General features: G+C 48.8%; 1 protein-coding gene across 1 annotated transcript in view; it reads left to right on the top strand.

Annotated features, from left to right (window-relative positions):
• The window catches only part of DYSF (dysferlin), a 217,516-nt gene continuing 203,395 nt past the window's right edge, over positions 1,052-15,172 (top strand). Inside the window, 2 exon segments of the mRNA XM_013996042.2 lie at positions 1,052-1,305; positions 14,605-14,660. Of these exon segments, the coding sequence (XP_013851496.2) occupies positions 1,215-1,305; positions 14,605-14,660 (147 nt within the window). The 5' untranslated portion in view covers positions 1,052-1,214.

Below are 15,172 nucleotides of genomic sequence, written 5' to 3'. Positions count from 1 at the left end.
CTTTTCTATGGCCGCTGCTGCGGCATATGGACATTCCCAGGCTAGGGGTCTAATCCAAGCTACTAGCCTCTGGCCCGCGCCAGAGCCACAGCAACGTGGGCCGGATTCCAGCGCCGCGTCTGTGACCTACACCACAGTTCACGGCAACGCTGGATCCTTAACCCACTGAGCAAGGCCAGGAATCGAACCTGAAACCTCATAGTTCCTAGCTGAATTCGTTAACCATTGAGCCCCAACTGGGAACTCTGTGATCTTCATTTCTAATACAAGCCCTCTTGGGAGGAAACCTCACTGAGTACCAGGCCCCAGTATGTGCCAGAGACCTGGTGGGCTCTGGGGACATGCAGGGTATAGCTCTACAGTCATCTTGGACCCGAGTGGACTTCATCAGCTGAAGAGGAATCGGACGGAACACGGAACAGGTGTTAACGGCTATAAGAAATCTCCCGCCCTTAGCGGGGGCGAGGGGACCTAGAGATTGGTGTTGGGATGTAGCAGGGCACCGATGCTCCAGGGCACGCAAGTGAATTTGAAAAGGCTCTGAGGCGCTTCGCGAGGGCTCAAACGCCAGAGACTCTAGGGCCACCTGGGCACTGAAGGCGAGCAAGGGGCTGGCATGGCAGGCCGAGGTAAGCAGCGCAGGGGCTGGGGGCTCAGAGCGCAGCGCACTCTCCGCCTGCTCCTCCTTCAGCGCTCAAACGCTTGCAATTTCCCGCGGACACACTCTGGTCTCGGCAGCCGGGTCTCCCCCTCCTCCTGCCTTCGCACACAGTCTCCAGGCGTCCGCAGCACGCTGGCCTGGGCACAGCGGACAGGAGAGCAGCGGTTGCGAAGTCGGCGCTGGTGCGCTCGGGGCTCGGGCGCGAGCCGGGACGCTGGGGGCTCCCGTGAGTAGGCAGGCTGGCGCGGTGTCCCGGAGCGGCGCGCCCCGCGTCAGCCGCACTTCCATTCCCGGCGGGGGCGGGGACCCACGGAGGGGGGACCAGCGCCCCCGCCGGCGCCCGCCTGACCCCTGCCTCGCCCCGCCCGCCACGGGCAGGGCGGATCCCGGCAGGGGCCGGAGGGGAGGGTCCGCCCAGCGGGTGTCCGGTGTCCTCTCTGCGGCCTCTCCCAGGCGTTGGGACTTCTCTGCGGAGGCGCAGCGGAGGCGACAGCTCCCCTTTGGCGCGGCTGCCGCGGAGCCGGGCGCTTGCTCGGTGGGGGCAGGCCGAACCATGCTGAGTTGCCAGCTGGTGAGGGCCAGCAACCTCCCCAGTGTGAAGAAGGACCGGCGCAGCGACCCGGTCGCCAGCTTGACTTTCCGAGGTGAGAGCCCCATAGCTGCGGCTCCCGGGCGCCAGCGCCCCAGACTGCGCGCGCACCGCCGGGTCTGTCGCCTTGGCTCTGGCACTGACTCTAGTCCAGGCCACATGTCAGCTGGGACAGAAATCTCAGAGAAATCTCAACTCTTGTCTTCTGCAGAGTGGACGAGGAGGATGCAACCAAGCACTATAAATGCCACAGTGCTCTGCAATTTTGGGAAACTGAAAGTACCTTTCTAAGTAAACGGTTACCACTTTTCTAAGAACGATATGGAGAGGGAATAATGTGCAAGTCTTTAGCGGGCAGTGGTGAGGATGGGTTGGAGGATGGATGCAGAAGAGAAAAGAATCAGGATCGCTTAAAAACTGGGAGTGGAGACCGTGAAAGTTGTGTCTTGACTTCATTCATTCTTTGCCCATCTTTCTTCAAGACTGGTCATATTGAATCGGCCGTGTTTCAGTTGGGAGGAAACGGGATAGAATAGGGCGGAAATTGCCTTGATGCAAGGAATTTTGAGAGTTCAAGCGTTTTCTTGGTTTGTCTGTTTTTGTTTGTTTTAAGGCACAGACCCTTAAGTGCCTGCATGTGGTTCTTAGGCAAGAGAGGGTCTCTCTGGGGCTACAAACGACTCACACCTCACCCCCTTCTCACCAGGCACCTTTAGTCCCCATTTCAAGGCAGACATTCCCATGGGAGGAGGTGTCTCAGGAATGGGGAAAGGGAAGAGGAAGGATCTGTCAAAATTAAGAGAAGAAACAATGGCTGTGAGTCAGGACTCCAGTTCTGCAAAGAAAGATAATTAAGGAGAGAGGAGAGGGTTTTCCTCTTACCAGTAGGCGTATCCTGTGGTTTTGTGGTGTTAAAAACGTGCAGCCCAAAAGATGGTCCAACATAGAGGGACAAGCGGCTGGTTTTTTCAGAAGGTTTGAAAATGGTGGGAGTACCCAAAAGGGGCCCTTTAGCTCTGACGCACCATCTCCATCTGCTCCCCAAGCCCCTCAAAATAATGATAACCATAGATGAAAGACACAGTCTGGCAAAGTGAGAAGTGAGAGTAGCTTTTATTCTTGGCTATGGGACCACTTACATTTTATTCCTTTTTTGAAAAGCGGGAGTCGAAACATTTTAGAAAACTTGGCAGTTTTCATTTATTGTTGGTATTTCTGGGTGCCTACTATGAAGTGCAGCTTCCCCTGTCCATCAGAATCTGCCTAAGCCATTCATGTGTAGGAACGACGCGGCCAACACTGGCTGGAAAAGAAGTTCCTTAAGCACCCTGAGCCTAGAATCTGACATGGTCTTTCAGATGCTTTGGACCTCTTTTGAGTCTGTTCACCGATCTCTTGCCCTGGTCCTCTAACTGTTTCGTCATAGCTACTCATCTCCCTATCCTGCAGATAAGGAAATGGAAACCTGGGAAAGTTCTGTGAAGTGTCCTAGTCCTGGCACGGAGCGCTTGGAGTGGGCACTACCCTTGAGTCTGAATCTACTGAATCTCTTGGCTGTTGCCCCCGCTCAGGTGCTGAGCACGTGCAGCTGCTGTCCTCTCCCCATCTCTGCATTTCCCACCCTTTATGATGCCTTATAATTTATTTGCACTGACAAGCCCCTAGCAAAGCTGCAATGCCACTTTCTCCAGGAAGTCCCCCAGGATTCCCCTGGCTAGCTTTGGTCTCTCCCCTAGGGATGAATAGCACCTTGTTTGGTTTGCTGGTGTACTCGCCCCAGCCAGTCTGTGCTCAGTACTTTGCTCCATAGTTAGGATCCCACGACTCCCTGAAGGTGGCAACCCGAACCATTTATCAGGATGCCCAGTGCTGAGAGCAAATAGGTGGTGCTCTGTGGTGTGTGCCCTTTTCGGCCCAGCCCCTGGCCATCTTCCAGATGTGCCTGGGAGTCTCAGCAGCGGTCCTCATGCTTTACTGAGCCTGAGAATCCTCTGGAGGGTGTGCTTGAAAAACGGATTCCTGGGTCCCATCCATAGAGGTTCTGAAGCAGCCGGTGTAAGTACCTTAAGAATTTGCACTTATGTACCTGATACAGGTATATATATGGTATTTTGGAACCACTGATGTGAGATGTGGTGAAAGGTGAAATTAATGTGACACTCTACTTCCCTGCCCCACAGGGGTATTCATGCTGGAATTTGGGGACAAACTGATGTTTAGGAAAGGAGGCTGTTAGAATCAGACCAGAATTTACAGATCATTTGGTTGGGGGTACTTACCCCTGTTGCCTGTCGGAATCAAGTGCTGAGCTTTTTTTTTTTTTTTTTTTTTTTTTTTTTTTTTTTTTTTGTCTTTTTAGGGCTGCACCTGTGGCATATGAAAGTTTCCAGACTTAGGGGTCTAATGGGAACTGCAGCTGCCGGCCTACGCCACAGCCATAGCAACGCCAGATGCGAGCCACATCTGCGACCTACACTGAAGCTCAAGGCAATGCTGGATCTTTAACCTGCTGAGTGAGGCCAGGGCTCAAACTCATGTCCTCAGGGATACTAGTCGGGTTTGTTACTGCTGAGCCACGACAGGAACTCCCAAGTGCTGAGTTTTTTTTTTTGTTGTTGTTGTTGTTGTTGTTGTTGCTATTTCTTGAGCCGCTCCCGCGGCACATGGAGGTTCCCAGGCTAGGGGTTGAATCGGAGCTGTAGCCACCAGCCTACGCCAGAGCCACAGCAACGCGGGATCCGAGCCGCGTCTGCAACCTACACCACAGCTCATGGCAACGCCGGATCGTTAACCCACTGAGCAAGGGCAGGGACCGAACCCGCAACCTCATGGTTCCTAGTCGGATTCGTTAACCACTGCGCCACGACGGGAACTCCATCAAGTGCTGAGTTTTTAAAAAGACCCCTGTCCACCTCCCCGTCCTCTCTTGAAGCTAAATTTCTGGGGAAGGGGCCCAGACATAGGTGTTTCTAAAAAAATCTCCAAATGTTTAGGAAACACAGTCAGGAGTGAGAAGGCTTGTGGAGCCCATCATGGCACAGGGGGACCGGCCTGCTGGCAGGGAAGGGGCCACACCGTGTGCTGGGCTCCCACCCGAATGCCCACTTGTCTCACAGTTGTTCCTGGCATTCCAGGCTCGGATGTAATTTCAGGACCTGCCTCCCAAAATAGACCATGAGCTCGGGGAGGCTGGATTCCAAGGGCACTTTTTTAGGTTCCCTCTCTGAGAGCTTCAGAATAGAGGCTAATATTGAATACTTATCACCTCTTTGTTCTTGTGTTAATTAATTAACTAGTCAGTTAATTAAAACTACTGTGACTACCTGGCCCAGGTAGATATTTTTGACTCACCATTTGTGAATGAGCAGCTTCATTTCCTATGGCATTTAATGATCTGTACCTCTCTTCCGCCTTGCCCATTCTTCACCCTCTAACGTGGTGATTTCCACTCCCTCATTCATGCACTTAGTTCATCAAACAAATATTTATTGACCACCTACTATGTGCGGGGTGCAGTTTGAGGTGCTGGGGATGCATCTAGGAACAAAACCAGATCCCTATTCTCTTGGAGCTCAAACATCTTATTTCCTTGAAGGTCAGATCTCCTGTGCCCCCACTTGGTGACATTCTACCTTGCTTCTCCCAGGCTCAGCAGCCAGAACCCGAGTCATTGCTGCCCCTTCCCTTTCCCTCCTCCCATCAGGTTCTCTCTTCCTCCCGTGTCTCTCCAGTTGCTCCCTCTCCCTTCCCCCCTTCCCTCTCTCCTATCTTCTGGGAGTCTCTGGGCTTTGGGCAGGAGCCTGGAGAATCTTACAGAACTGTTGGAAGACAGAAATCCTCCTAAGAGGCCCAGGTGACTCACCTGTAGAGTGAAGGGGGTCTTCAGGGGCACTGAGCTCTCTGAATCTAAATTTTTGAACATTAAAATTGACATTAGGGAGAGTCGAGGAGGGAGTGGGATGGACTGGGAGTTTGGGGTTAATAGATGCAAACTATTACATTTAGAATGGGTAGGTAATCTCCTGGGATAGACCATGATGGAAAATAATAATAAAAGAATGTTAAAAAAATTAGCATGGAATCTAAATGTTGGGAAATAACATAATTTTCTATACAAAAAATGTGAATTTTCATGATTCATTCAAGCATTTAAAAATTACTGAACATAGGAGTTCCTGTCATGGCTCAGCCATAACGAACCGGACTAATATCCATGAGGACCCGGGTTCTATCCCTGGCCTCGCTCAGTGGGTTAAGGATCTGGCATTGCCGTGAGCTGTGGTGTAGGTCGCCTATGCGGCTCCAATCTGGCATTGCTGTGGCTGTGGTGTAGGCCAGCTCTGATTTGACCCCTAGCCTGGGAATTTCTATATGCCAAGGGTGCAGCCCTGAAAAGACAAAAACAAACAGATAACCCCCCCCCCCAAACAATTGCTGAACATATATTAAGTGCTTCGTACTATATGGAAATGTGCAAAGATAAAATCTGATTTCCACACTCATATGGTAGGAGAAAGATACGAAATAATTTACAAGATAGTAAGAGAGACTCATATAGAAGTATAAATAAAGTTACATTCAAATAATTTTTTAGGAGTTCCCGTCGTGGCGCAGTGGTTAACGAATCCGACTAGGAACCATGAGGTTGCGGGTTCGATCCCTGCCCTTGCTCAGTGGGTCAAGGTTCCGGCGTTGCCGTGAGCTGTGGTGTAGGTCGCAGACGCGGCTCGGATCCCTCGTTGCTGTGGCTCTGGCGTAGGCTGGCAGCTACAGCTCCGATTCGACCCCTAGCCTGGGAACCTCCATATGCCGCAGGAGCGGCCCGAGAAATGGCAAAAAAGACAAAAAAAAAAAAAAAAAAGTTATACATGGTTATTAAAAAAATATAATAATTTTTTAACAAGTGACATTAAAGCATTGAAAATACCCTGTTTTCTTTTTCGAATATAATATGTACTCAATGTAAAAAAGGATGTATTATACAAAGGCATGTGGCAAAAGCAAAAAGTCCTGTTACTTCTAATTAACTTGTTAACAATTTGACATAGTTCCTCCAAGATTCCTTTTTTCTCCTTTTTTTTAAAAAGCAATTTCAGGGTTGGCAGCTGTAGCTCTGATTCTACCCCCTAGCCTGGGAACTGCCATAGGTCAAGGGTGCAGCCCTAAAAAGACCAAAAAATAAAAAACAAAAAAACAGCCAATTTTAGTTGTGAAATTTAACACCCAAGCGAGTACATAAAATAGAAATGTCTGCCTCAAGGTGGTGCTTCTCAATTGGGGACTGAGATTTTGCTCCTCAGGGCGTTTGGCAATATCTGGAGACACTTTGGGTCATCACCACTGGATGGGGGGATGAGGTGGGTAGAGGCCAGAGATGCTGCTAAACATCCTACAGTGCACAGGACAGTCCCATGACACCCACAACAAAGTCCTGTCCAGACCCAGATGTTAATAGTGCCAAGGCTGAGAAACTCTGTTTAATGGATAAATTAGAAAGGGAGCACCCATGTCAACCTCCCAGGTCACGGAATGAACCTTTCTGGTCTCACCCTCCATCAGAAGCCCCCTGCCCCCTTGTCTTCCCCTCTAGAGATAATCCCATCCAGATATCGTTTTGCAAAGGTTTGCATATTTACATTTTCACTCAGTAATAAATCAGGGGCATTTTTGGAGGCCAGTAAATATTCTTTTACACACCTTTTAAGATGGCTGCATGATATTTTACTCTGTGGATGCACCGTAATTCAGTTAAGCCCCTGTCGATGAATATCTGGGTTGTATAAGATTTTTAATATTTATATTCAATGCTTAAATTATAGTGTCACTGTGAGAAATATCCTGGTGACTACATCTTTGCCCACATATTTAATTATTTCCTCTGGGTAAATGCCGGAGGTGGCATTGCTGTGTCCGAAGTTACAGTTAAGGCTTTGCTGCATTTCCCAAAGTGTTCTGATAATCTACATCAATTGTACCTTCCCATTAGCTAAGTATGGGGAGTTATTATAATTCTGCTAACACAAAACATTATCATGCAAATTTTAAAGAATTTCTTAGGTTCAAATAGTATTTGTGATATTTCAATGTTATTGCCTATTTGCATTTATTTCTTACTGAATTGCTTTTTAATTTGGGAAGGAAGAGATGTTGTCTTTTTCTTAATTAGTTGTCAGTACTCTTTATATTTTAAAGACGTTCAAACTTTTGTCATCTATGTTTCAAATATCTTCCCCAGTTCTAACTTGGAGAACAGACTTGTGGTTCCCAAGGGGGAGGCGGAACGAGTGGGGTGGACTGGGAATCTGGGCTTAATAGATGCAAACTCTTGCCTTTGGAATGGACAAGCAATGAGATCCTACTCTGTAGCACTGGGAACTCTATCTAGTCACTTGTGATGGAACATGATGGAGGATAATGTGAGAAAAAGAATGTATATATATGTATGTGTGACTGGGTCACTTTGCTGTACAGTACAAAATTGACAGAACACTCTAAACCAACTATAATGGAAAAAAATCATTTTTTTAAAAACTGAAAAAAAATCTTCTCCAGTTCTAATTGGCTTTTTGAATTTAAAGACTACCCCTCTCAGAAGGCATTCCATTGCAGCCAGTGTATCCACCTGCTGCCAGCCCTTCCTGTCCACTTCTTTTTTGGAAAGTGTGGATTCAGTTAAGACATAGAAAGATTGTGATCAGGGAGTTCTTGAGGGTGAGAAGAGCAGGGCTGTGCTGAGAAAAGCAGGGAGGGACAGCTGCCTAGTCTTGGGGTGCACAGGCTTGAGTCTGGGCACAGGTGGTGGGGTCGGTATCAGAGTTTCCACAATTGTTTGGTTTTCTGCTGTAACCTTGATTTCCCATTGTTTTGTTTGTCTGATGACTCTTCTAATGAGGTGTCCAGAGTGTGCCCAGCACAGAGCAAGTCCTCAATAAAGATTTCTGAACTAAATGAGAGGCTGCCAGCAGGATCTGAAGGAGCCTTGCACCTCTGACTGTAGGTCTTATTATCTGACTCATGGGAAGAAGCAGCCCATGTCTCTCTCTCTCTCTCTCTCTCTCTCTCTCTCTCTCTCCCTCTGGGAGTTCCAAGAGACTTCCTATCTCCTCTTCTCTCTGCTCCCTCTCTAGGTGAACGGCCCCACCAGCTACTCCTGCTTCCCTGTCAGAATCTGAGACATGCTTTGCTCCTCCTCCTTCCCTCACCCCCACCCAGACTCTCCTTGGTAGATCCCAGGCCCACTGCCTGTGTCCTTACCATCTTCCGCCCTTTTTTTTTTTTTTTTTTTTGCACTTAAAAAAATTCTATTAAAGTGTACATAAGGGGAGTTCCTGTTGTGGCTCAGTGGAAATGAATCTGACTAGCATCCATGAGGATGAAGGTTAAATCCCTGGCCTTGCTCAGTGGGTTAAGGATCCAGCACTGCCGTGAGCTGTGGTGTAGGTTGCAGATGCGGCTCGGATCCCGCGTTGCTGTGACTCTGGCGTAGGCTGGCGGCTACAGCTCCAGTTCGACCCCTAGCCTGGGAACCTCCATATGCCTTGGGTGTGGCCCTAAAAAAAAAAGCAATAAAAATATGTACATAATATAAAATTTGCCATCTTAACCATTTTTGTAGGCCGTACCTGTGGCATTTGGAAGTTCCCGGTCCAGGGATTGAACCTGTGCCATAACAGTAACCAGACCCACAGCAGTGACAATGCCAAATCCTCAACCTGCTGAGTCACCAGGAAACTCCCCATCTTAACCACCTTTTTTTTTTTTTTTTTTCTTTTTCTGTCTTTTTAGGGCCACACATGCAGCATATGGAAGTTCCCAGGCTATGGGTTGAAGCTGCAGCTGCTGGCCTACACCACAGCCCCAGGAATGCTGGGATTCAAGCTGAGACTGCGACCTACACTGCAGCTCATGGCGATGCTGGATCCTTAACCCACTGAGTAAGGCCAGGGATTGAACCCACATCCTCATGGATGCAAGTTGGGTTCATTACTGCTGAGCCACAACAGGAACTCCCTTAACAATTTTTAAGTGTACACTTTAGTGTTATCAATGACATTTGTATTATTGTGCAGCTATCACCACCATCCATGTTCGGGACCCTTTCATCTTCCCCAACTCAAATCTATTCCCATTAAGTAATAACTCACCATTTCCTCCTCCCCAAGTCCCTGGTAACTGGCTTATTTCATTTGGTGTGATGTCTCTGTGGTTCATCCACATGGTAGCAGGTGTCAAAATTTCTTTCCTTTTTAAGGCTGAATGATATTCCATCGTGTGTATACCCCAATTCTGTTTATCCCTTCATCCGTCAATGGATTTTTAGAGTGTCAATGGATTTTGTGGTGCCTTTGAGATGCAGTGGGAGGTGGACTACTTAGTATTTCTCAATCTTTCTGTAAACCGTCTCTGGACAGGCATTAGAAACGTGAGAGCAGGTTCCAGACTGTGATGTGCTCCCTCAGTGAAAACTCCTGTCTTGGCGTTTGTTTTTTTTATGATCCCATCACCCTAAAAATTCCATTGTCATCTTTGTTGCAAAAACAAGCATTTTGTCGGCTTCCTACCTCATCGTTGTGTTGGGGAAGTAGTCTGTCCTATCACAGCTATGGGGAGATCAGGGTGCTCCTTTCCGTACTGTAACCCCCATGGGTGTCTAGGCCTTGAGAGGGGGCTCATCCTGGGCCATCGAAAGGGGCCTGTCCCACAAGATGGGCCTGAAGGTATGAGTGCAGCCTGAGGCCCAGACAGTAGCAGGGCAGGGCACACAGCAGCCCGGCTGCTGACAGGTAGACCTCACCAGGCGATGAGGCAGGGCAGGGATGTGGCTTCCAGGGTGAGGCCATGGCCACCTCTGACGTTCAGGTGTCGGAGGTGTGAGGCTCCCACAGTGGTGGGAAGGTGCCCAGGTGCTGGCTGGTGGATGGGCTGCTCCTGTCTCTGAGGCTCTTCTCACATCCCCTCTCAGAGCCCACGATCCTTATCAGGAATGGCTCCAGTGGGGGCCCGGGACTGTGCACCACATCGTTTTCTGTCACACACCTTGGCTCTTGACACTTAAGGGCCAAGATGGTGATTTCTTTGCCTTCCAGCTCTCCTCCGGTGATCTTTCTTTCTTCTTTTTTTTTTTTTTTTGTCTTTTCTAGGGCTGCTCCCATGGCATATGGTGGTTCCGAGACTAGGGGTCTAATCGGAGCTGTAGCCACCGGCCTATGCCAGAGCCATAGCAAAACGGGATCTGAGCTGCGCCTGCGACCCACACCACAGCTCACGGCAACACTGGTTCCTTAACCCACTGAGCAAGGGCAGGGATCGAACCCGCAACTTCATGGTTCCTAGTCGGATTCGTTAACCACTGAGCCACGATGGGAACTCCCTGACGATCTTCCTTTAAGACACTATTTTCAAACTTTTGCAACAGTCATCCACAAGAAATATGTTTTAAATCATAACAAAGTGTACATATAAGTATTATGTAAAAATATAACCAGAAGTTTCAGGTAATAGTATTTTTTTTTTTTTTTTTTTGGCTGCACTCTTGACAGGTGGAAGTTCCCGGGTCAGGGATTGAACCTGCACCATAGCCACAGCAGGGACAATGCTGGATTCTTAACCCACTGAGCCACCCAGGAACTTCTCAAGTAAGAGTACTTTTAGGTGAAAAAAGGTGCTCTGAGATTTTCTTCTCTAGTCTATTTTGTCATTAAAAAGATATATTGGGGAATTCCTGTTGTGGCTCAGTGGTTAAGGAACCCGACTAGCATCCATGAGGATGTGGGTTCAGTTCCTGGCCTTGCTTGATGGGTTAAGGATCCAGCGTTGCTGTGAGCTGTGGTGTAGGTCACAGAAGCATCTTGGATCTGGCGTTGCTGTGGCTGTGCCGTAGGCCGGCAGCTGCAGCTCCAATTGGACCCCTAGCCTGGGAACCTCCATGTGCCTCAGGGTGTGGCCCTAAAAAGACAAAAAACAAAACAAAACAAAACAAAAAAACAAAAAAAAAACGGACATATTGGCTAACTGAGTCAATTGTTATCATGGCCTGCTAATGGGTCCCAGTGAACAATTTGAAAAACACCACCCTATAGCCATGAGGGACTCTGATCTAGTCTGGGGTCAAGTTGGGGTGTGGAGGTTGCGGGGGACAAGTGAAGAATTTCCGTGGGGGACAGAAGAGTCCTCCCATGGTAGGTTCCCTCCCCTTCACTGAGTCAGGCTGGAGGAACACCCCAGGGCTCCAGCACGATTCTCAGAGATACGTGCTGGTCCCCAGTCCTGCAGAGCCACCTGGGGAGAGGGTGTAGTCCCCTCCCTAACCCCCAGCATGGGCGGCGAGCTCTCCTGTCTCTTGTTCTGTCGAGTCTGCTTATTTATACATCTAAAGCCACATCTCTCAAGGCCGAAGTTGATTATCAAGGACAGGACAGGTCTAAATCCACGATGAGGAAGTAACTGTTTTCTTAACTGTTTCCTAATTAGCAGCCTGCCTTCCTTTTCCTTGGCGTCTTGTGAGTCAGGTGATTGTGCCAGGTTAAAGTTTCATTTCTTTCTGGCCCTTTGGGGCTGGAGAACCTATTAGTAACCCCTCCCTTAGTGTCATCCAGAGGGTCCTGAGGGTTCCCGAGTTGGCACTTCCTGCCAGGACCTAGCGAAACCCCCTGGAGGGCCTTTGTTCTCCTCATCTTCAGGGAAGGCAGGGAGCAGAAAATGTTTAAAAGACACTTTGTGTAGGGCTTGGTACACGGACACCACTTAATTGATACAAACCAGGAGTGCCAGGCTGTGTTCCCAAGTGGACAATGCAAGAGAGGCTACAGATGGAATTTTCCATGTTATTCCTATAGGTCATGAAAAGGTGATGGGGGGGAGGGAAGTGAACACTTAGATAGCATCTCACAACCAATAAAGTAGACACTTTTTTTTTTTTTTGGCCATGCTCATGGCAGGTGGAAGTTCCCAGGCCAGGGATTGATCTCGAGCCCCAGCAGTGACAACGCTGAATCCTTCACTGCTAGGCCACCAGGGGATTCCTAGACACCCTTATTATGATCATTTCATTGCCAAGAGAGCTAAGGCCTTACTTAGAGGTTCCAAGCCCTGCCTAAGATCGCTCAGCAGTGCCTGCCATCTGAATGACTCTGAAGCCATGTGTTTAACCCATGCTGGAGCCAAACCAACATGGCCCACAAGGCAAATTCAGAGTGGTTCTGCCAGGACAGACCTGGCCACCTTTGACAAGGTACCTGGGCCCTCCCAGGACAGCCACTGCCTCGTTGTGCCCCCTTTCCTCCCCTCTGTCTGTTGTCATACTGTGAGGGCAGCTGCTGGCTTTCCCTGTGAAGAGTGGTTGGTTCTGTCCTCTAGTGAGGAAGCGAACTTGCAGCCAACCTGGGAAAGAAAAGGACTCATTCATTCAGCACCCAATTGAGAGGCAGGACAGGGTTCCCGCAGACCAGGGTTCCTCAGAGGAGGAGGGCATGATGTGCGCCCTCTGAAGCTCATGGTCTAGTGGGAGACAAACCTAGAAGAACACGGTTGTTCTGCTGTTGGAATGTGTGGGATCACAGTTTGCAACAATCTCTTGTCTGGGAGAGTCAGGGGAGGCTGATCAGAGGAGGGGCAACTGAGCTGGGTATTGAAGAATCAGTAGGAGTTCACTAGAGTGGGGCATGGAGGGGAAGGGAGGGGTGGGCCTTTAGTGGGCAGGCTGTGTGCCAGGCACTTCACTCATCCTATATTTTTTAGTGGAGTTTTTTATTATTTATTTATTTTTTTAGGGCTACACTCATAGCATATGAATCTTCCCAGGCTAGGGGGCGAATTGGAGCTGTAGCTGCCGTCCTACACCACAGCCACAGCAACGCCAGATCTGAGCGGAGTCTGTGACCTACACCACAGCTCGAGGCAACGCCAGATCCTTAACCCACTGAGCAAGGCCAGGGATTGAACCTGCATCCTCATAGGTGCTAGTTAGATCCATTTCTGCTGAGCCTCCTTAGGAACTCTGCAGTCGATTCCTAACCCACTGCGTCACAGTGGGAACTCCTGCATAGAACATTTCTGCTGAGCCCTGGAAAATGATGATTATTGCAAGAAAAAGCACTTGTGTGACTGCTTGAGTGGCATATGCTGAACTAGCCTTTTTTTTTTTTTTTTTTTGTTTAATGGAATCCTGTTTTCACTTGAAAGAATGACTGACAAACTGTAATTATTCATACTTGGGCATTTGAAAGACATTTTCTTAAAGATGAATGAGTGAGCCTGCCGCTTTAGGCTGACATTTATCTTTTGTGGCCCATCATAAAATTCGAGCTTTCAAACAAAAATTGGAATTTTAGAAAACTTCTATCTTCCAGTTTCCCAGTATTTAATGACTTTTCTGATGAGATCGATGGTGATATTAAGGAATGTGATTTTTCAGTATTACATAATGAAATGTGTCAACATTTGGAAGGTTTTCATAATTCAATGACCAGCATGAGATGTTATAGAATCCTGTGTGGGTAAAGATTCGTTCAAAATGAAAGCTAGGGCAATGGATTTTAATGTAACAGAGTACAAAATGTTCATTATTCTGCTCTCAGATTTCACACTGCAGCTAAAGTATAAGTTGAAAAAATACTGCTTGTTGAATTTTGGTGTAATATCAAAGAAGGGTATCAAATTATCTGAAAATGTATTAAAATGCACCTCCTTTTCCAACTATATGTCTAGTTGGAATTTCCTCATAGATGTCAACTAAAAGGAAACCTCTCAGTAGACTGAATGCAGACAAAGCTATGAGCAGCCAGCCGGGCAATAAAGAGACTGGCAAAATGTAATGTGTCACTTTCCCTTTTCCTCTGTTTTGGAAGTTAAAGTTATTTATCATAAAATTATGTCACTCTAGGAGTTCCCGTCGTGGCTCAGTGGTTAATGAATCTGACTAGGAACCATGAGGTTGTGGGTTCGATCCCTGGCCTCGCTCAGTAGGTTAAGGATCCGGCATTGCTGTGAGCTGTGGTATGCAGACGCGGCTCGGATCCTGAGTTGCTGTGGCTCTGGTGTAGGCCAGTGGTTACAGCTCCGATTGGACCCCTAGCCTGGGAACCTCCATATGCCGCAGGAGTGGCTCAAGTAAAGGCAAAAAGACAAAAAAAAAAAAAAAAAAGTCACTCTATTAACCTGTACTGGACTTATTGCTAATTTAAAATTAATTGCTAGGAGTTCGTGTTGTGGCTCAGCAGTAACGAACCTGGCTGGTATCTATATGAATACAGGATTGCCAGGGCATTGAGGGTGTTTCAGGTCTCAGAACTGGCCCTCGCTCAGGGGGGAGGTGGGGTGGGGTCCGTCTCTCCATCTTCCTGTGTGTCTCTTGCAGGGGTGAAGAAGAGAACCAAAGTCATCAAGAACAACGTGAACCCCGTGTGGAATGAGGTATGCTGCCTCCCAATCTCGCTGCTTTCATCCCTCTGCCACCGCTGTCTCTGCAGGGGTGGGTCTGGGGGCTCCGGCAGGGGTGGCTGTCTCAGTGATCTTGGCAGGGAGAGGAGGGACTCTGGTCCAGCATGCCCAGGGAACTCTCCTGGCACCGGGAGCCTGGAAGGAGGGTTGTGGCCCATCCTCCCCACCCCATCCCGTGATGTGGGTTTGGCATGGAGAGCAGTGAGGTGCCTTACCGTCCCCGCTCCCTCTGGCGGTGGTCAGCCAGGTGGAGGGTGTTTCAGGCCCTCTTACCTGCCTTGTCTCCCGCAGGCTGTTCTTCTTGCCCACAGTCACCTCCTCCCCACAGCCCTCCCTGATTCACCAGATCCTCCTGGGGCTCCTGCCAGCCTCTGCCCCCTCCACCAGCTCTCTGCATGTGGCTCCCTCCGGTCTTTGCAAGCCCTGGATGCCTTGGGTGGATGGGGTCTGGATGCATGGGGAGCCTCTGCTCTGAGGAGGGGCCT

The sequence above is a fragment of the Sus scrofa genome, chromosome 3 (genome assembly GCF_000003025.6).
Source record: "Sus scrofa isolate TJ Tabasco breed Duroc chromosome 3, Sscrofa11.1, whole genome shotgun sequence".
NCBI classification, from domain to species: Eukaryota; Metazoa; Chordata; class Mammalia; order Artiodactyla; family Suidae; genus Sus; species Sus scrofa.
The sequence above is the reverse complement of the archived record's forward strand: the minus strand, read 5'-3'. Positions and strand labels throughout refer to the sequence as shown.